This window comes from Ciona robusta, chromosome 12 (genome assembly GCF_009617815.1).
Source record: "Ciona robusta chromosome 12, ASM961781v2".
In the NCBI taxonomy this organism is placed as follows: domain Eukaryota; kingdom Metazoa; phylum Chordata; class Ascidiacea; order Phlebobranchia; family Cionidae; genus Ciona; species Ciona robusta.
Window position 1 is genome coordinate 1,472,081 of NC_143246.1, and position 21,145 is coordinate 1,493,225.

Sequence of the window (21,145 nt, forward strand, 5' to 3'; positions counted from 1 at the left end):
AATTAACCACATATAAATTGTTGTTTTGTCGCAAAGTAAGCTTCGCCATCGTAACATATAAAAAATGACAACGTATACGTGGTAATTTAAACATTTAAATAAGTTTGTAAAACGAGGCGGTTTTACAGTAGAAAGGGAGGGGTTTAGGCCAAAGTTAGTATAGGCCAAAATTTGTCTGCAAATTAGAGCTCCCCTTTAAATACGTCTATTTGTGCCAATAGTGAGACCTATATATGTACCAGTTTGAGTTGAATTGTTTTACGGGTCACCAGAAGTAGTGATGAAGAAGGGGCCCACGTACAAGCTTTGCGGGGGCTTCTATATCTTAAAACGCCACTGGGTACGATAATGATAGAATATATTCGGATGTTGGTAAGTCGTTTTGATTTTTTTAAACGGAGAATGTTGGTGAGTAGCCTAACGTTTTAATGCCCGTTGCGCTAGTAAATTGAAGGTGTCGGAGATTAAACCCGAATCCTCTATAGAGTGCGGTCTACCTTTAGTTATGCTGCCCTTATTTACAAGTGTGTCTATTTATCCAGTTTCAATGTAAACGTTGTACAAAACAATATACACACTTGTTCACTGCTTTTAACGATGGGATATAATTGGAATTTCAGAGGATTTAAATACACAATAATATTTCGACCACATAAAAAAGCGTGTATACGCATGTTTAGTCAAGCGTAAAGGTTGGAAGAAAGAGCTCAAATTAAACAATTGAAATGACGTCATTGCCAATCTCCCGTTTAAGATCTCACGTATAACTCGGCGCCCGTATGGCCGGAAGATGCGCGTAGCTGTAATGCCTTCAATCTGCTGTTAGAACGCGTTTGGAGCAGATAGATTGGTTTTCTTTGTGGTAACTTTTGTATAAACAGTATATTATAAGAAATATTTTTGAACAGATGAAAAGGGTATACGCAATAATTCTTTGTTTGTTAATTCTTTCCAATTTGGTTTTAGGCGATGGTGCGGCAATCGTGGGAGCTGGAGGGTAAGTTAAAGTAAACAACACACAAAGTAATTGAAATTGCTAACGGGAACCTCTAATACTGTTTACTTTACAGGGGGTACGATAATGACAGAATATTTTCGGATGTTGGTAAGTTGTTTAGATTTTAAGGCACAATAAAACAGTTAAACTACTTTGTATGAAACGTAACATTTTGCATCTATTCCAACTTAAAACAAAAAGATGTACCCAGGAATACAAGCTTTGATCAACCACCTAAATGACATCAGGGCATCGGATGGCAGAGGTTCGCCATTAAATCAAGAAGCCTGAAAATGAAGACCTCTATTTGAAATATTCACATCAAGAATAAAATAGAGTTAAAAACAATATTAATTTGTTTATGTTGTTATAAGTTTAAATCCGGAGACCAAGAATTTAAAAATAATAAAACAACGTTAGGGTTGGCGACTACAGATAGGTAAATGATGTATTTCACCGCTTTCTAACTTTATACCATATGAGTAGGTGCGAACATTCTTACTTAAACGGAAAATGTTTGTGAGTGACGTATGAATGCCTACTGCGCTAATAAAATAGAGATGCCCGAAATAGAACTCGGAGAGTTTAAACATTTAAAGAGTTTAAGGTCCTAGGCTCTGTATAACTATATATAGTAAGGTGGGGGACTATGGGATACCTTAAGAATTATAAAACCGTATTTCCACGACTCCCATAAACCGTCCTTCATTGTATGTGCTAGGTCCCATCTTTCCCCACCCTGCGATATTTATTTTTACATGGCGACGTAACGACACTAGTTATATGAATGTGTTCTTTCATGCACTTCTTGCCGCTAAGAGTTACCAAGTGTGTGACTTTGTGGGTGATTATCGGTACAGTTAAGTCAGACATATACACAAAGTATAAACATGGCGAACATTATCTCAGCGTTTGAGTGCTAAACAACAAGCAGCATTGTAGACGACAACTTGCCATCATAGTGCAATTGTAAGACTTTATTTGAAGAAATTAGTAAATCAAACATTGTATAAAGATTAGAGAAGATTTAAGGCGGCCTGCAAAGAATTGATTTAGCCGTCTATTAGATTCACATGACAACGGATAAAGAAATAAAAGCTGGATTTATAAATGAAACTTATTTATCATCGGGTGGCGAAGCAACGTCAGTCGGTTGGTGACCATTTTTTGGGGGTTAAAGATTTGAACAACCCATAGTGACCACTGGGTTGAAATTAACAGAAAGTGTCTTCCCCAAAGATAAGTACACACAAACTAATGCAGAATCAGAACAAAGCAGCTTCATGGTTGAATTCGATATTGATCTCTTGTTTTATATTGGTCTTTCAAAACACCATACAGGGTAATTTATCTAATATGAATGTAACTTACTTTATCCTCGCGTGGCCGGAAAACGACAGTCGTTATCACACGGGTTTAACACCTCGTGCCAACTTACGAGTTACCATGTATGTTACTTTGTGGGTGATTATTTTTTTGGGATTTTTTTTTCATTTTTTTATGTATGGCTGATAATTTGGACAACCCATTAGTGACCACTGGGTTGGAGCAATTGTCGTTAAGTGTCTTGCCCAAGGACACATACGCCCACAATGGTAGCAGCGACGAGCCTTGAACCCATTACCTAATGGTTACAGGCAGGCGCGCTAACCACTACGCCACGGCGCCGGGTATATTATTAACTGTACATGTTAAAAAACAATTGACGGGACGGCAGGCAGATCCCTATTTTAGCCACTCCAATTCATTGCAGGTAATCTTGTGTGTATAATTCTGGTGTTCGCTAATCTGTTACTCGTTATTTATACTGGTTTATTTCATTTTTCTAGTTACCGCTATTATGCTTCGGAGAAATATAAGTTGAAGCCAGAACGAAGCGCGTAATTCTTGAGAGTGGAGGATCTGTTTTAAATACAGCTGAACAAAAGTTTCAAACAAAACAATTATTGGCATTTAGTGACATATTACTGGGATATACTTCGTTAATATCCACACATCATAAATAACTGCATTACTAGTGCAATGTATTGGATTCGTATAAAGATAAAGCAAGACAGTGGAGAATTACACTTTGTCGCTGTTAAACATCGGAAACAATCAAATATTTTCCAGAAAGAGTTAAAAATTTCTGAGACGCACAAAGTTTTCCAGAAAGAAAACTTTATTTTGATCACGTTTCGTCTCGTCTAGGATTTCGATGACACGTAGCAACATAAGGATGAAGTCTGAGTTTTATAGGAAGGTTTGCGCTCTGCATTGTGTAGTAATATAACACAAAGTATAATCTTTTAAACAACTAGCACCGTTATAATTAGAGTCGCAGGCTATTGTACGATTGTAAATTCTGTAAATATATAAATATATCTATCTTATACGTGACTCAAACTGTATCTCCAACGATAAAAGTGTTCTGCGTATGAATATAGTCTTATCAACTTTAACGTCTATACAACACTTATGTTCGAGAGCAAGCTCTGGCTCTATCATATTGACCATTAACTTACTTGCGTACAAGCCTATAAATCTCAGGTCGCCTACAGCGCCTATTATGGTATGAGACTTTTATTCAATTAAATATTGATAAAATCCTAAAAATAATAGAATTTGCCATTGTTTCCACTACGTGTCATCGAAATCCTAGACGAGACGAAACGTGATCATAATAAAGTTTTCTGTCTGCAATAACATTGTGTGTCTCAGAAACATTTGATTTTTTTCTGGAAAATATTTGATTGTTTCCGATGTTTAACAGCGGCAAAATGTATTTCTCCACTGTCTTGCTTTATCATTATTTTATACGAATCCAATACTTTGCACTAGTTAATGTTGTTTTTTTAAATGTGTATGTGATGTTTGTTTCCAATTTTAAAGAGTAACGAAACACTTCCCTAATTGTATGTCAACATTCACCAATCAATATTTTGTTAACTGTATCTCTTAAATGTAGTTTTTATGTTAATAAACAATTTGGTTTCGTGAAAATGTGAAACTTTAAAATCTGCCTTAAATTAGTTAAAAATACGTTTGGTTTATGTGTATAGTAGGTTGAGGGAAGATGGGACACCTATAGCTCATAATATCCAAATATCCTGATCGTGTTTTATACAATTAACAATGGTCTTTCGGAGTTGTGAGGATACGGTTTTATAATTTTTTTAAATGTTTTAAGTTTACTACCAAATTTGACCACAAAATAGATTGAAAAAGTGTCCCATCTAACCTTACTCTACTAATTGTGTGGAATTAGCTAAAAATATCCATACGTTGTAACTCGTAAACTCGTGCGCGCAGACACGAGATGTTTGGAACAGACTACCATTGTTATACGCCTATTTTATTGTTCACGCGACGACAATGCAAATTACATTGGCGTTTCATTGCGACAGTTTCTGTGAAAATTGTATTTAATCCCGTATAGAGAGAAAAAGGTTAAAGCCTATAAAGAAAAAGCATTACTTCACACGTCTCAGACATATCAATACAGATATATCATTATGAATCGCAAAGTTCTCTTCCTCGTGCTGCTTCTTGTCGCTGTGCAACAAGTAGAATGTAGCCTCCGCAAAATAGATTGGACGAAATGGAACGTAAAACAAGCTGAACAAGAATCTTCCGAGTAAGTTGTTTTATATGAATTAGGAATGTAAGTATCGTGCTGCTCTTACTATACCAATTTTAATATTTAAACAAGTATATGCTTGTCGTAAGCTCTATACCATGATAACGTTTTATGGCAGACAATTAACATTGGTAATATTGACGGCGTGTTATTTATGTGAAACTTTCATTTGATAAGACACCTAACGGCTCCACTAATGAGTTGTCCAAACTATCAGCCATACATAAAAAAAATAAAAAAAATCTAAAAAATAATCACCCACAAAGTAACATACAACTCGTAAGCTGGCATGGGGGTGTATTAACACCCGTATTAAAACGAGTGTCGTTTTCCGGCCACGCGAGGATAAAGTAAGTTACATTCATTTATTTATTTTGTCATAACAAGTTTAAATAAATTGGGTAAATGCTGTGTTGCGGCAATTAATGCTATTTATGTTATCAGTGATGTTCCCGAAATACTGAAGAAAACGTTCGACTCCTATTATTCGCAATAAATTGGTAAGACGTAGCTTAAACCTTAAACTACAATCGTATTCTGAAACATTGTTTTTAAAGAACGCTTGTATCGCAACCGAGTAATATCGGATTCGAAACTATGCTGATGCATTAGTTTATTGGCAAAGTAAACATATCGCCAGTTTGTATACGAAGTATGGGGATGTAAAGTGGACGTTGATTACTGGTTAAGGTTTTGCTTTTGGGATTATTATTGTGGTAACCTTATATTATTAAGTTAGCACATAATATCCAAATTTCCTAATCGTGTTTTAAACAATTAACAACGGTCTTTCGGAGTCATGAGCATATGGTTTAATAATTCTTTAAATGTTCTTTGTTTACTACCAAATGTGATGAGAAAATAGAATGAAAAGGTGTCCCATCTTCCTCCACCCTACTATATACTTAAGTATTTCTAAACTGACATGATCTTTGTATACCTGGATAGCCTCTAGAATAACGTTAGTGCGAATTACACTTTACATACCGTAAGCTAAACGTGTTTTACTTTTCTAGCAATGGAAATTGAGCGAGCTTGCACCAAATAAACAAAGAATCAAAAAAATGCTTATTTTGGTATTTAGTTACCGTCTTAGTGAGTACGGCGCTTGATTCGTAACCGATGGATACCAGGTTCGATTCTGATAACAGTGTGTTCGTCAGCAATTAATTGCTTAAACCCACTGATCAGTAATAAGTTGTTTAAATTGTCAGCAATGCAGAAAAATATAGATTAGGTAAACATAGGTTGCATGAATGTTATAGCTGATCTTTTCGGTCTGTGTTTTATTCTTAGCGTGTATAACAATTAGTAGCGAAGATCTATTAAACGACAGATAGACCGGAATCAGCAACGCTTATAAGCGTAGCCTATAGCCGCTAAGATGCCGAAATTCCGATTACATACAAATCCCGATCAAATACTAAACAGACATATGACGGTTTAGCACCTGCAATATTAAATGGACGTCCGCTGTGTAAAAAAAGCGTTGTGCGATTAATATTAGCTTTAAAATTACACCAAGGAGGAATCTTGATTCCTGTTGGTCGCTTTAAATGTAAACATTAGTGATATAGTCGGGTGGGCAGGATGGGACATGTTTTCATTATTTTACCGTCCAATTGGATGGCAAAGAAAAAATATTTTAAAATATGGGATAAACGTACATGTTTCCCATCTTACCCCAGCCGTTTATATTCCAGCCGATGCCTCTTCGTTAACATTAATGTATCTCTTAAAAAACATTAGAACCTGTATAAACTACCAAGCATAAAACTTTAGAGAATTATGAAAGAAAATGTGAATTTATTTACAAATGTGAAATACCTAACATAACACATCAAGGCAGTTTTTGTGGCAAAAGTGAATATGAAATCATATTTGAAAGAAGAAATGTTATTATCAAAAAAATACAGCAAAAAAATTGTTCTAAAACAGTCGAAACTATAAAAGCGGCTAATTAATTCAAGATAAAATAAACAAGGATTTTTCTGGATGTAGTGTGTCCTGCTGTATCTTTACTATAAAAAGTTGCATTTCAAATCTGGCATAAAAAGACAGATAATGTCTTGGATTGGATGGCTGTTGTGGTTAAGTTCTGCTCCAAAGATTTTCAGTTCGGGGTTAAATTTTAGGTCAGATTAAGTGGCTAGCAAAAAGTGGCTTTAAATTGTGGGCCATCATTTGCAGATTTTAATTGATGGCTTCAATTTGCCTCTTTAACTAATGCCTATGAATTGATATAGAGACTCCTGCAGTTTAAAGGAGTCAAATTAGTTTCTGTTTCTCAAGTGAGGTCTTCGACTAAATGCTGGAGGATTGCCAAGAGCTGGGAAGTTGTCTTCATCAACTTGAAGCGGATCATCTTTACCAAAAGCTGGAGTGTTGTATGTTTTAGTGTTGCTTGAATTGCTTTTCCATGATTGAGAATTCTTCTGTTTATCAACTGATTGTTTTGCTTCTGTCTCAGATCCCAGTGAAGGAAAGTTGTCATCAGTAACTACAAGTGAAGCTGTTTCATCACATAAAGACAAGTCAGGGTGATAATCATTGTAAAAGGTGGTTTGTTGAACATGGTTGCTTTGTCTAAGGTTATATGAACCGTTGTATCTTATGTCTCTCGAAGCAAAAGTTGAATTGTTGGTTGAACTCATTGCATGGTTTGAAACATCTGGTTGGTCATATGTGTGTGGACGACCCACTTTAGGGTTCATATCAAACTTGAAGTTCCCGCTTACAAGTGGTTCGTTACTTTCTTCCGGCAGATGGTTTCTTGTGAGTTCAAAGCCATAATATGGAGCCAGTACTTCACTCATCCAAAAGCAGCATTTCTTAATTGTGAGCATTGTGCAGAAATAGCAATCAACATCTTCATGATATCTGCACTTAATTCCTGGCTCATATTCCCACATTGATGACTTGAAACCATCCTCAATTGATGTGAGAGCAAACTTAGTATTGACAGCATTGCAAATCAACTCCCTTGCAAGATGTTCCAGTTCATGAAGTTTGCTCAGCTGGTTTGCCATCTGGGCATTCTGTGAAAGCCAATTCAAACAAAATTGATTTTTTCTTACTTCCGACATCCTACAATATATTGGCGGAAGTGTCCGACCACATTGACTTCTTTGTCGAATAAACGCCACCAGTTCTTTCCAAAGTTCATAGTAATTAGACCTTGCATATTCACAATCCCTCCCGATCTGATGAGTCCCTTCCCTGAAGAACTTTACCTCTGACATCAGCACTGCTTTGAACCCTCCAGGGTCTATAATGTTATGCCATATACCTTCAATACCTCCATGCAAGGTGTAATCCACACATGTAACTTCACATGGAAGGTAACCCTCTTCATCTGGTAACTCGTACAGTGATTGAAAAGAAATGATGAAGAAATGTTCCTTTAATACATCCACTTCATTCCAACGCTGCAACAAATATTCACGATGTTTCGATCTTTGAGATTCAATAAAAGAATGCATGTCAACTCGATTACTAATTGGTTGATTTGTACAATCCAGCCTCTCAGAGCGTATGATGACATCACTTGGGGAAGCCCCTTTGTTAATTTTAAGTTGTTTTGCTCTCATTTCATAAACAGATTTCTCTTCTTTAGACATACTTTTCCATTTATCCCCAATCAAATTAGCAACTTCGTTTTTGGGGATTTGTAACCCATTTTTCTTTCTGTTCTCATATTCTTCGTCAAGAAAGAAGCTAAAAGCATTTTTTGGCGCCTTTTTTTTCTTCCTTGCAGGTTGTTTGTTGTTGGTAATTGTTTGTCCAGAAATAGCAAACATGATTTGACTATAATATAAAAGCTGCAATAACAAGATATAAATCTTTATCAATAATTTACCGAATAAATATAATGCGACTTTACCAAATATATAGCACGAGAAACATTTTAAGCTTTAATAGAACGGATGTTTTTGGATAAAAAATATTTTTTTCATTGTTTGAACAAAACTTCATCACATTTGTGAAAGTTCTGGTTCATTCATTCGCGCTTCTTAACTTTAACATTTCACTTAAAAAACTATTTTGTAAACAAACTCAAAACATTAAATTCACGTTTGTATATTGGTCAACTAAAATTTTTAACCTATTCTGGTATTCTGTTTTGCGAGGACAATCGTATATTTAGATTAAAATGAGCGACAGGAAACTATATGCGCACGCAGGGTGCAGACTACTGTCACTGCAATACAAAACACAGCACCTCAATTGCTGCAATACAAAACCCGACCTCAAATTAACGAACTTGCACTTCTGCTCTGCTGCTAAAATGCTATATGCAGAAAAAGCAAAACCACTGATTCGTGCAATTGACTGACCACTTGTGACCAAAACTTTATATTTTTTGTTTTTTTTTACGGGGAACTGAAATTGATTAAAACCGTACAATGTGCGTTAGCGTAGTAGCAGTAAGTATTTGTTGGGCTAATTAATCACGCGATTTTGATTCTCTTGTGTTGAGTAACTTTACAGAATAATGTCCTCTCCTTCTGCTTGAAATGATGTTGGAGAAAAGAGCAACTTCAATCGTGCAAGAAATTTCATATTCAGCCCCTGACCTCTGTAAGATTTCTTCACTATTACCATTTTCAGTCATTAATAAATATTTTTGAAATAAATATATAAAATTTCCAAAGACTATTGCCGCAATATTGCCCAGAATAAATGTTTATATTTTAACGAAGTCTTACTAAAGCGCAAACGTTCTTAAAATGCACAAGGTTGTATAAAGTTATAACTCGACAGTGAGCATAAGGTTTATTGAAGAATTCCAATTTTATTATTTCCATTATGACATCACAGTTAAACACAAAGCACCTCAAACAACACACAGTATGATGATTGAAGATACAACAGATAGTCAACAAACATTATCTTCTTATCAATTGTAAACCAACATATAACATACAGTGAAAATATCTGTGTAATCAGTTTTATCAATATCCAAGAAATAGTATGTAATTAGTTAGTAAGCATGGAATGTCATTTGACACAAAATACAGAAAATTAAAAAAAACATTGTCGTATAGAAACTTGAAGCAGTTCTGCTGTTAACGTGCTTCTATTTAATAATGAGGTTTTAACTTGAAGTCTAGAAGTTGCTGAACGCTAAAGAACAAGCAAAACCAAATCAGTGCTGCTTCACCATTGAGTTTAGTTGAGTTGGAAACTACAGTGCTTTACAAAGTTTTTTGACTGTTATTGTAAAAAAAAAGGTTGTGTGAAATGTAGTTTGGAAAATTGGGTTGCTATTAATATATATCTAATATTTGGGTCACCACAAAAAGGTTGAGAAACACTGGTTTAAATGGAGCAATTTGAAGTAATATTAAATGAAATGAAGTAACTGAGGACTTACTAGGAAGTTAATAATGGTCAAAATGAACTAGGTCCAAAATGTTGTAAAAAATAGGTCTCTCTTTAAATACAAGGTTATCAATTAAACCTAATGTAGTTAGTCATTAAGTTGCATGTTATATGAATTCTCTAACTTAGTTAAAGGGTATTCATACAATAAAGAAACAATGTTTTACTTAGAGTAACATGAGCTGTAAAAAAACTTAAATATGCAATTTATGAATTAAACAAATGTACCTGGTTACGAACATTACAACTACTAATATTAAGATTGGAAACTTAGAAGAAAAACTCAAGAAACCATAAATATTAGGTCACCAAAAATTTCAGTGTTTAATAAAAATAACATTGAAGATTAAACTGCGTTCTGCTGCACTCTGGTGGTTGGGTGGTCGCACATTTCTACAATGACGTCAACATTACTGGATGTAGTTATGTTATTTCTATGTTCATTATTGTCGTTATCAGTAAGTGCCGTTGTTTTATTCCGATCTGTAAAGAAACATTTGTAGTTGAGACTTGGTCAATGGCAACGGTTTGAAAATATTAGAATGCAAAATAAATTTAAAACAAACCAAACTCAAGCACTTGGGGGTCCGGAAGCTTTACCCAGTAAGTGGGGGGAAATTATTGATTAAATAACTTCTTACTTCTAGTGTACTTTTAATTTTGTTAAAAGCCACATCATTGTATCAAAGAATACTTGAAGCTTTCCTAGTTGGTGGAGTAAAGCTGTATATGTAGTATACAGCTGCCATGCTTACCAGTTTTAGGAGGTTGATCTTGTACATAAATAATCCGATTAAAAGCTTTCAGTCTTCTCCAAAGTTGAACATAAACCTGCAACAAAAATGAAATTGAATAAATAATTACTTTCTGTCCTATTTTAAATAAAACATCATTATTTTTGACAGGCATTCGAAAGAGGTTATTTTGTATTTGATCAACACCTGCAAAGTTGACTTAACAATAACCTAGAATTGGTTCCAGCACTGTTCACAAATGTTTATGTTAAGTTGTAATTGACCAACACTTTAATACGGCAACAAATTAACCTTGAAATGGTTGCACCACTATACTTAGTTTAATGTTTACATAGGTTAAGTTGTAATTCAGTATAAAACCAAAATGTATAAAATCAAATGTTTTAAACAAAAAATCCTCATACCAAAATTAGTAAGCAGATTCTACCACTAAGCCATTGAATGGATACAAGGTAATACAATATTCATAACTCCCATTTTCAAATTATTAAACAATACATACCCAGATAGAAAAGATAACACATTTCTATTTAAAACAATGACGTAGTAAAGTTGATAAAAACATTTAATTAAGCTAGATAAAATGTCAGTTATTTTTCTTTAAGATTAAAAATCAAAATCCCAGAACATCTAATCATCAAACTAATCATACAATTCATTATGTCTTCAAAATGAATTTACCTATATTCCAGTTTTCTACTATTATACTTTTAAGTGTCACACTTTACTATACAAACATATCAACTACAGTAGCACGACCACTATTAGAATACATACCTTGCATTGAACATACATAAACACAAGACCTCCAGTGAAACCAATGGCAACAACAACTAGTTTGGTCCAGAAAGGCCAATTCAAGTCACCTGTGTTTAAAATTTAGGATTTTTTAAATTTAAAATAGATTTTGCTAATTTAAGTTGTGATGTAAGTTTTAACCTACTTCTTCCCTATTGGTTGTCTAAATTCGTTTGCCAGCCATACATTTAAAAAAGTTTAAAAAATAATTATTCAAAAAGTTACATATGTGGTAACTTGTAAGCTGGGATAAGTTGTATAAATCTATAAAGACCATCGTTGCCCCACTACCCATGCATAAATAAAAAGCATTTATTTATTTCAGTTGGAAGACTGTAACATATGGAGTAGTCACCAATTCATATTTCAATTTAAAGCCAACACAATTAGGGGGTTGACAGGTATAATATAAGAGCTATTGATTATGAATTGTCAGCTTTGATTTATAGATAATGCATTGGCAAGATAACCAAATATAATATATTGACATAAAAGTCCATTAGTGAGCTTTTTACATAAACCAGGCAAACTAATAAAATATACTGAATTGAGTGAAATTTTAATATAAATTTAAAAACTGCAATTCCTGTTTTAAACTTAAATGACATTGCTACAAAGTATAACGTAAAGGTAATGACCAAACTGTGGTATAGTCCAAATCTTAGGTATTTTGATGACTGGTGTGCCATTTTATAGAACTCCACCCATACAAAATGGAATTATGACATCAATTTGAAAAAAAACCTATATAAATTTACCACGGAGTGTACATGTAATAACACACTTGCTGAATCACATAAAAACTAAGGCAAGGCATTGAATGTCACATCTATTATTAGAAGTAAAATGTCACCCAGGCATCTCTAAAGTGGCACCTATGCTTATGATAGTGGGTTACACATTTTATCAAAAGCAAGCGTTTTAAACCCTGTCTGTATGAATACACCATATGTGGTCTGGCTGTCTGGTGTAAGTATAGGAAGACACCATAAAGAAAAACTCAACAATAAGCATTAAGTGGCAACAATAGTTAATATTTACCTGATTTTAGTTCAGCTGCAGTTCTTTCTATAAGGACATAAAGTGACCACACAACACAAGTTATGGCGATCACATGAAACATCACCGAACAAATTATTTTCCGCCGTTCACTCGTTGACATCGTAAGCTTCTCCCACTAATGCATGGAAGGTTTAAGAATGTTTAATCTGGTATTAATTTAAAACCTAAATTTTATTCTAACATTTTATCGGCTTTTTATCAAGACTGCATCAGGGTATTTTACATTATTTTACTACATACATATATATATAAATTTTAACCAAAAAATTGGGGTGACATCTAAAGTTTTGCCCGTTCATCCACGTGCATTGTGATGTGCACAGCCTTGAAAAAAACATTTTAAAGTCTGTTTTGTGATGAAGTTTTACTACATAACTGATTCTAATCACATTCTAATATTAAAGACTTATATAGTGTGGCAGTAAATGCATTGGTGTAATGTAGGGTTCTGCGCTGCCCAAAGTTTTGGAACTTTTTGTATTATGTGTAGTGAACCAGTAACAAAAGTAAAAAACTGTTCATATCATGCTGAACGGCGGATGAAATGTTGGAATAAATTTATTAAATTATTAATACTAGAGAAGCCAATAATTTAAATTATGTGTTTTGTTTGAGTTTAAGACCATCCATGTTAAAACTTGACAGTTAGCAGTGAACAAGGTGTATTAATACACCATGTCCATGTATGTCTGGTATATACAAAAATATATTCATGGTATAACTAGATAGTAAGCATAAGGTGTATGAATACATCATGTGTGTCTGGTGTATAAGAAGACTTCAAGAGTAAGACACCCATGTTATAACTTGACAGCGAGCATAGTATGAATACACGTATACACCATATATGTTGCATGTCTTTCATTAAAATAAAGCTTTTTTATCAAACACAGTACAAAGTAAAAATACAATCCAAATAAAACTAACCTTTGTAATTGGTTTTAACTTTGAGTCCATCGCAAAATGAAATCCACACAATTCACAATGTTTATAATCTGTTGAAACAACATATATATTATTCATGAAGTCTGCATTAAAGAGCTTTGTGCTGGTAACACTCAGTTGCATAAGAGTAATGGTCTTATGGTCAGAAACACCTTGGGACTGCTGTGCTAAGTATGACGGTTGCATGCATGATTTTTGCAACAAATTTTTGCCCGTGGCTGATAAATAATTTAACAACACAGAAAATCTGTTATAAAATACAGACATAGATAGGCGAAACTTTAGGGGTGTATGAGGCATGGGGTGACAACCGTGACATGTTCCTCAAACAAGGGTGACACTGACATCATTATATCAGCACCCTAGTTTTAATGTAAACAAGCATGTCATTAAAACAAAAAAATATATCGAAAAATATATTGCTTTCATCACATTAATCAATGAGGGCATCCATATTCGACAACTATGAGTGTAACTGCTCTAGTGTTTTAATAATGTCAATCAAATTATAAAACTTAAAAATCATGGCAACCATGACTATACATAAAATGTCCGGTTGTTCTTAACAAATGCATGCAAGAAATATTCATATTCTAACAGTCTGGATCCGGGGATATAGCACTAAAGCCAGTATTGAACACAGACATCTGGTTGAGTGTATTAAACATCGTTCATAGTGTTAATATTAGAGCTGTGGTATGGAAGTGTTGAAACATAATGTTAACACTTGGAAGATATTAATATCAAGAATGCATCATCTGCTCTTTATGGAGAATATGATTGACATGTTCATATAATAATGCCCGTAATGATGGCTCAATTAAGCTTACGCTGAAAGCTGTCACTACTCACTTACAGATAAATTGAATTATATTTAAAACTGGAAGTGTGTTTGTTCGTTGTATCCAGTACAGCCACAAAATCCAGGGGCAAGAATTCACGCAAACAACCAATATAATGGAGGCATAGCAGAAACTTACAAACAACTGTTCTGAGTTGAGGCAAATTGGTTTAACTTTATCATTATAAAACATCGACAGAAAACCTTTTTTTGCTAAGAGTATCATGAAAGCTACATATTTTGAATTGTATTTTAGTTTCATACCTGTGGGCTGTGGCATTTCTTTTATTAAACAAATCAACAACTGGATTCACAGAAATATGTTGGTAAGAAAGTTTTAGGCGAACGAAATAAAGTCTGGTGTTTCTTAGCATGATTTTTAATAATGGATTGTTTTAGTTTATTGTTACAATTACTAGAATTAAGCAACCCTACAAAGTTACCCCCACAATATGTTCTAATACTACATTATACGATATTGATGCTAAAACTAAAAGGAAGTAAGTATTTTTGCATAAGGAAGTGGTGTAAGTTTAAATACAATAAAGCTTCCTGGCTATATCGTAACATGTGTTTCAACTGTTTCCTAATCGTATATAAACAACCCAAAGTTTACTAAGGAAAAACCAAAATGTACTACCTTTGAGGTTTATCTATTTTACCATTTGGCATTTGCAAATAACCATGCTTTGATGAATATTTTACATTGTTTGGAAATTTTCCTGGGTGTTTTGGAATGTTTGAATAACTTTTAAACCCGGTATCACTTAATTTATAAATTAGGCCTTAAATTTTACGCCATGGAACATGTGATCTAGGTCAGAGTTGTTCCATTACCCCTACATCCAGTGTGCTACAACCCATCATTAACCACTGAGTTGGAGGACCGTCTGTTATAAGTGCCCTGCCTAAGAACACGGATGTCTATCAGTATCAATAACAAGCATTGAACCCGGTATCTTTCAGTTACAATGCAAGCACCACATAACCAGTGAGGCAAACAAAAACGATTAAAAATATGTGGCACACAAATTATAAGGTCTGGTCACTTCAAATGACTTGTGCAACTGACCTGAGCTTTTAATCCATTGTTGCAAGCAGGACTGATGGACAAACTCAAGCGTTCCTTTACATTTACAAGGAGCAATTAGAGGTCCCAGTTCATTGTCCGTCTCACAATGACATATACGACATGCATCCACCTAGCGGTCAATAAAAAATCAATAAAATTTGGATCAGGAATTTAATCCCTAGCAAAAGCTTAAAATCTGTATTTCCGCTCAATTGTATTTGAGACTGAATAGAATTGTGCATGGACTCGACTTTGTAGCTGATAACAATTGGTATAAGTTAAGTCAAACATATGTAGATTAAATGGGTATTTATTATTTTAAAGAACAACCACAAATGGCCAGGTTACAATTATAGGCGCCCAACATGGGTAACCTAATATAAAGGCATTTACCCCGGAATAGATTATAATACTCTATGAAGATAGACTGGTTAAACATGGTAAATTATAAATATTATTGCACGAAGTAAAAACATATCATATGCCAGGGTAAAAAAGCAAAGTTTTTTAAAAGATAGGCAGCTATACGAATAGCCTTTAAGCCATACACCCATAATGGGGTATAACAGCGGTTAGTTAGCCTGTAACCTGTAAACTATGGGCCAAGTCGCTAAGGCACGCGCGCAAATTACAAATTACTTTGCCCTTGCACGGTATAAATATAAACACTCAATATGAAACTACCAACCGAAGTGGATTGTATGGCTGTGCAGATTGAATTATCTGACTGTGTTGTGGTTGTTGGTTGCCTCATAAGTTGGCCACAACTTTCACAAGTATGAGATTTACTCGGTGGTCGGTGTGTGGATGACGCGACATCATCATTCAACGAGTCACTGAGACTGCTTGTCTGCGTCGTCTTCTGTAAAACTTTATCGTTCTTGCTCTCTGGTGATGATGGATGCGTGTCTTGCACATCAACTGAACATAAGGAGCTTCCATCATCATTTACTCGTTCGTTGTCCGTCACATGTTCGCTGTCAACCTAGAATTTAAAGTTAGTCAGTTTTCTATTACCCATTCATGGTTTATGACCCATCCCTATAGACTCCAGACTTCTTATACCCTGTTTATCTGATAAGTATTTTTACCCATGGCAAGTTTTTAATGACTGTCGTTTTGCTGCTAATTGTCTTCTCTTTGTTGTTTTAATTAATTTGATCTTCGCTACTGTATTTGAAGAAATGAACAAAAGTTACAATGTGTTAACTGTTAAGTCAAATATGTTTTATCAATGAGACATCACTTTTTATTAGCTCCCCTTTTCTAAAGGGCATAAGTTCACTGGTTAAAATCCTGGTTAAGAAATGTAGGCTTTATATTATATGGTGTCAAATCTTATTCAAACAACCAATGTATGATTAACCAAACAGCTGCATGAGGTTTTATTTATTTATAATTCACACTAAAGCAGGAAACACAACCGTCAATAACCATGGTAATGACAGCGTTTAAAATAAACAGTTAAATATAGTTATTGTTCAGATAATAATATTTATTATTATTATTATATATTATTTTATATTAACTTTTATTCTAGCGATAATACGACATCCTTTAAAAATGCCTACAGTAAAAACATTTAATTGAGCATAATATTATAAGTTATTATTATAATGTTAAATAGGCTATTGCTGTACAATAACTTTGCAAGTAAAAGTTTTTCAGCTTGTTTCATTTGTTTTAGGTTGTACACCAAAAACATTCATAAATACGATAACTACGTTATTGGCATTAAGTAACTTGAATGTTTAAATACAAGTTATCACACTTAAAATACATATTTATTTCATCAGTTTTCGTACCTGGGCTGCCTTTATAACATCACAATCGACCACGTTTGTGACATCACAACCAGCTTCGTCTGTGACATCACAATCAGATGTTGAAGAGCTTTGTTTAAACCTCACCAATTCAATAGAGTCGTCGTTTTTATTCTCCATCTTTCTCGTTTCCCTTTGGTTGCCAACCACCAGGTTGGATATTAAGGGAGTAAATGAATTGACCGATTCATCCGTATTAACGGTCCCAACTCCACCATTAACATTCATTTCATTTCTTACAACGTTCTACACGATATTTTGGCCATCTCTAATGTGGCACAAATTGAGATTTGACAGTTTCGCATGTCCTGTTAAAAAAACATTTCATGAGCTGTTTTAGGGTTAATTTAAAAAGCACTAAAACAGCAACAGACGTTAGTAGGGAAGTATAAATAAACTTGTTTTTGTCTGCCACAAAATAGGACATGACAGTGCAAACAGAAAAGGTAAGACGGCAATTAACAGAAACATATGGTTTTAGACAGTGGCGCAGCCAGAAAAAATAAGAGGGAGGGTTTCAATCAAAAACAATTTTTTTTTATATTTTTTATTAATTTTTTGGGGGTGTTCATAAGGGGGCGGGAGGGTCATGGCCCCCTAAACCCCCTGGATGCGCCACTGGTTTTAGGTAATTAAAACAACACCGAAGCAAACCATAAACTTCCAAGTTTTTAGACAAGTTAAAATAAGGAAAATATAGAAATTTACAACAGAAAAGAAGAGATGGGACTTCTTAACCGTAAGGATCCAAACCACAATTTACGATAAAGCACCTTCAAAAAACTCGCTTTTCAGAATTGATAAAATTTTACTTCGCTGCATTTTACTTAGTGGGCATCAACCAGTAAACCCTTTGCTTTCAATCATTAGATTAAGTCTGTAATGTTTGAAACTGAGATCACATGGAATCTACATGTTTTAAATTATTCATCACAGGACTCTTAAGCATTACTGTGTCGGTGTGAGGACAGTTACATTAACCTTAACATTTTTATTTGAAAACTAAAGGTTAATACAGTTATTCTCATACTTCGCAGAAAAGCCAAGTTTGTTTTTTCTAGATTACTTTGCAACTTTGTGGAACATCAAACTTTAAAAACGCATATTTTACAACAAATGCTAAACTTTATTTAATTATTTTTATTTAGTGGAAGTTTCGTGGGACACATATTAGAAGGGTTACAAAGCAATAGTATATAATATATTAGTGGAGTTAAAACCATATAGATATAGGTATACAAATACAATACTGTCATTGTACAGCCATGCATACAGTACAAAGTAACTACGATTCTGTATACGAAACAAACACTTTATTTCCTGAGTTAGTCATATTCTTTATTATTAAGCCATGCAAATCTTAGTAAGAGCTCTCTTAAAACGAAGCTGCCAATGGTTCATTGAACCAGTTATGGTTCATTACTGTAGTAATTCTAGAGCCAATACAGCCACTGATTAACTACTCCCTTGACTGCTAGAATAAGATATGGAGGATATAGAATACTAACTACTTACAACCCACTACTAATACAGAAATCATAGGTAAATAAAATGAATAAAGGTAAAATGTTCATACATTAAAGTATCTTTTAATCCGTACAAGAAACATACATTTTGAAACTGGTTTCAAATCATCAAGACATAACCTTATAACACTGGCTTACTTGCCTTGAGAAGACTTAACCTGAAGGTTATTTATTATTCAGTAAAAGAGAAATAAGAGCTCAGGCCACCACATTCACCATATGTTTAGTGAGGGTTGAGGTAAATATAGCATATGGGAAACATGGGAGTATGTTTATAGATATAATTGAATATTTATAAATATGATTCATAGCAAATGTTATGAACTGTTTATCAATGTGAGACAGTACAAAATAAAATGGTAACAAAAGTCAAAGTATTTTTTTTAATTTTTAAGTATATATATATATGTAATAATTAATATAATATATATAAAAATATAGGATGGAGGAAGACGGGACCTTTAGCACACAGTGTCCAAACAACCTGATCAGGTTTTAAACAATTACCAAGAGTCTACAGGAGACGTGAGAAATACAGTTTTATAATTCTTTGAATATTCTCTAGTTACTGCCAAATGGGATGGGAAAACAGTATGAAAAGATGTCTCATCTTTCCCCACCCTATTATATTAGTCAAAAAAACAATTTACAAGCAAGGGTTGTAGTTGCTATGTAACATCTACAACACTAACCTGGAAATAATCAATATAGAGTCAACATATGTATATTTGTTTGCAGAGCTATATTTGAGTAAAACAGTAAATGAACATTTAACATTGATAAGCAAGTTTTTTTAAAGATGAACAGCTTCAATAATCAATATCATTATCAGGATCTTCTCTGTGATGCTTTGGGTGGAAAACCAATTAAGATTAAAAACAGGTGTTCATCATGCATGCTAAAATACTGGCTTTGTGAATTCATGCAAACTAAATGGACCTAAATTATTAAAATTTAAATCACTGCTTTATCTGCCATGACTTGACATGCCAGAAAATCTGTTAGACTACCTAAAAATTAAAAACACCCTTTAAGGGGTCCTTTTAGTAGGTCTACATGATGTATTTACGCATGCAAAGAAACGGTATGGGAGAACACAAAAAATATCTGTTTTTTTTACAACTAAATTATTCATTAAAAACAAGAAAATTAAACAGCATCTATATAGTGCAGTTACATTAAGTGGTATGACAAAATCAAATGTGTGTAATAAAATGCATACCGTTGTCACTAGCTAGCATATATTATTAACTAGACATATTAATATACATGGTATTCAGCTAGGTATACGTATAATGTTAATATCCATTGACTTAATGAGCTTGCCATCAATAGATTACTTATCTAATAACATGTAAACCTTATTACATACTGGATTTGCACGCAAAGAATATTGATTGGCACTTAGCAGGTCATTTTACTTTGGTAGTAACATACAATACTGCACAGTTCCCGTGCCTTTACTATGTAAGACTACTCGCAATAGTTTGAAAACAAGATTATGTTAACATTATGTTACTAGAAGAGTCCAAAAGTGAAACAGTATAAAGGTAGCCCATTAATTTTATATAAATCCAATTCAATTGATCAAACACAAATAGTTGCTACAGTTAGCATAGTCACACAACTACTATACATGAGATACAAATACATTGAACATTTTATAACATATGGGTGAGGTTTTATTTTTAATCATGCACTGAACCAGGGATTTTGATAAGAAAGGATTGGATGGGAAGCCATAACATTTTTAACAATTAATGCAAATAATGTGTGCATTTAGGTTAATAACAACAATTTTATACAACAGTAAATTTTAAAATTTACTCTTTAATAAATCGTAACAATCTAAAAAAGCGAAGATTTATGTGCGGGCCAGATGATGTCATCAAAAGAACCACAACTCATTAGATGGTTCGAAAGCCTTTTCTACTTCTGCCATGAACCGCATTAGGACTACCAAATGCACACATATAGTGTTTTAGTTAACAGAGCTTTAGAATATTTTCTACAACTGTGCAACACTGCTAATTCTTATTTAAGTTGTCAATGTATGAGTAGTGGTTTAAAGTATTTTAAAATATACTTTATACCATTTGCACATCTCTATATGTAAGATTTCAACTATAACTTCGGTACGTAATTCAATGACCATTTTGCACTAGTCTGCAAAAGGAATTACGGTATCATAGTAAACGAATCCCAATAAAAACAACTTTTATTTGTCACCAGCTAAAAGATTTCCAGTTTTCCTTGGTCACAGCTGTAACAACAAATCCAAACACGAAAACGCATTCACATAAACAACCTAGCACTCCCAGA

General features: G+C 33.8%; 2 protein-coding genes and 2 long non-coding RNA genes across 4 annotated transcripts; 2 read left to right on the forward strand and 2 right to left on the reverse strand.

Moving 5' to 3' along the window:
- The first annotated feature begins 778 nt into the window (after positions 1–778).
- Positions 779–1,431, forward strand: LOC149726296 (uncharacterized). Its single transcript, XR_016386305.1, has 3 exons — positions 779–997; positions 1,071–1,105; positions 1,209–1,431. It is a non-coding gene; the product is annotated as an uncharacterized LOC149726296 (long non-coding RNA).
- Positions 1,432–4,439: 3,008 nt separating this feature from the next.
- LOC149726297 (uncharacterized) lies at positions 4,440–5,681 on the forward strand. Its single transcript, XR_016386235.1, has 3 exons — positions 4,440–4,613; positions 5,061–5,116; positions 5,633–5,681. It is a non-coding gene; the product is annotated as an uncharacterized LOC149726297 (long non-coding RNA).
- Positions 5,682–6,402: 721 nt separating this feature from the next.
- LOC149726298 (protein maelstrom homolog) lies at positions 6,403–8,471 on the reverse strand. The gene has a single exon (XM_089890297.1). The coding sequence runs from the start codon at positions 8,414–8,416 to the stop codon at positions 6,890–6,892; it is 1,527 nt and encodes a 508-aa protein (XP_089746423.1). The 5' UTR covers positions 8,417–8,471; the 3' UTR covers positions 6,403–6,889.
- An 885-nt stretch (positions 8,472–9,356) lies between these two features.
- On the reverse strand, positions 9,357–17,640 carry LOC149726299 (E3 ubiquitin-protein ligase MARCHF1-like). The gene is made up of 8 exons (XM_089890299.1): positions 17,280–17,640; positions 16,163–16,459; positions 15,475–15,604; positions 13,544–13,611; positions 12,596–12,731; positions 11,534–11,622; positions 10,757–10,832; positions 9,357–10,484 (listed from the first exon to the last, which is right to left on the reverse strand). The coding sequence occupies exons 1-8, from the start codon at positions 17,523–17,525 to the stop codon at positions 10,348–10,350; spliced, it is 1,179 nt and encodes a 392-aa protein (XP_089746425.1). The 5' UTR covers positions 17,526–17,640; the 3' UTR covers positions 9,357–10,347.
- Between the last annotated feature and the right edge of the window lie 3,505 nt (positions 17,641–21,145).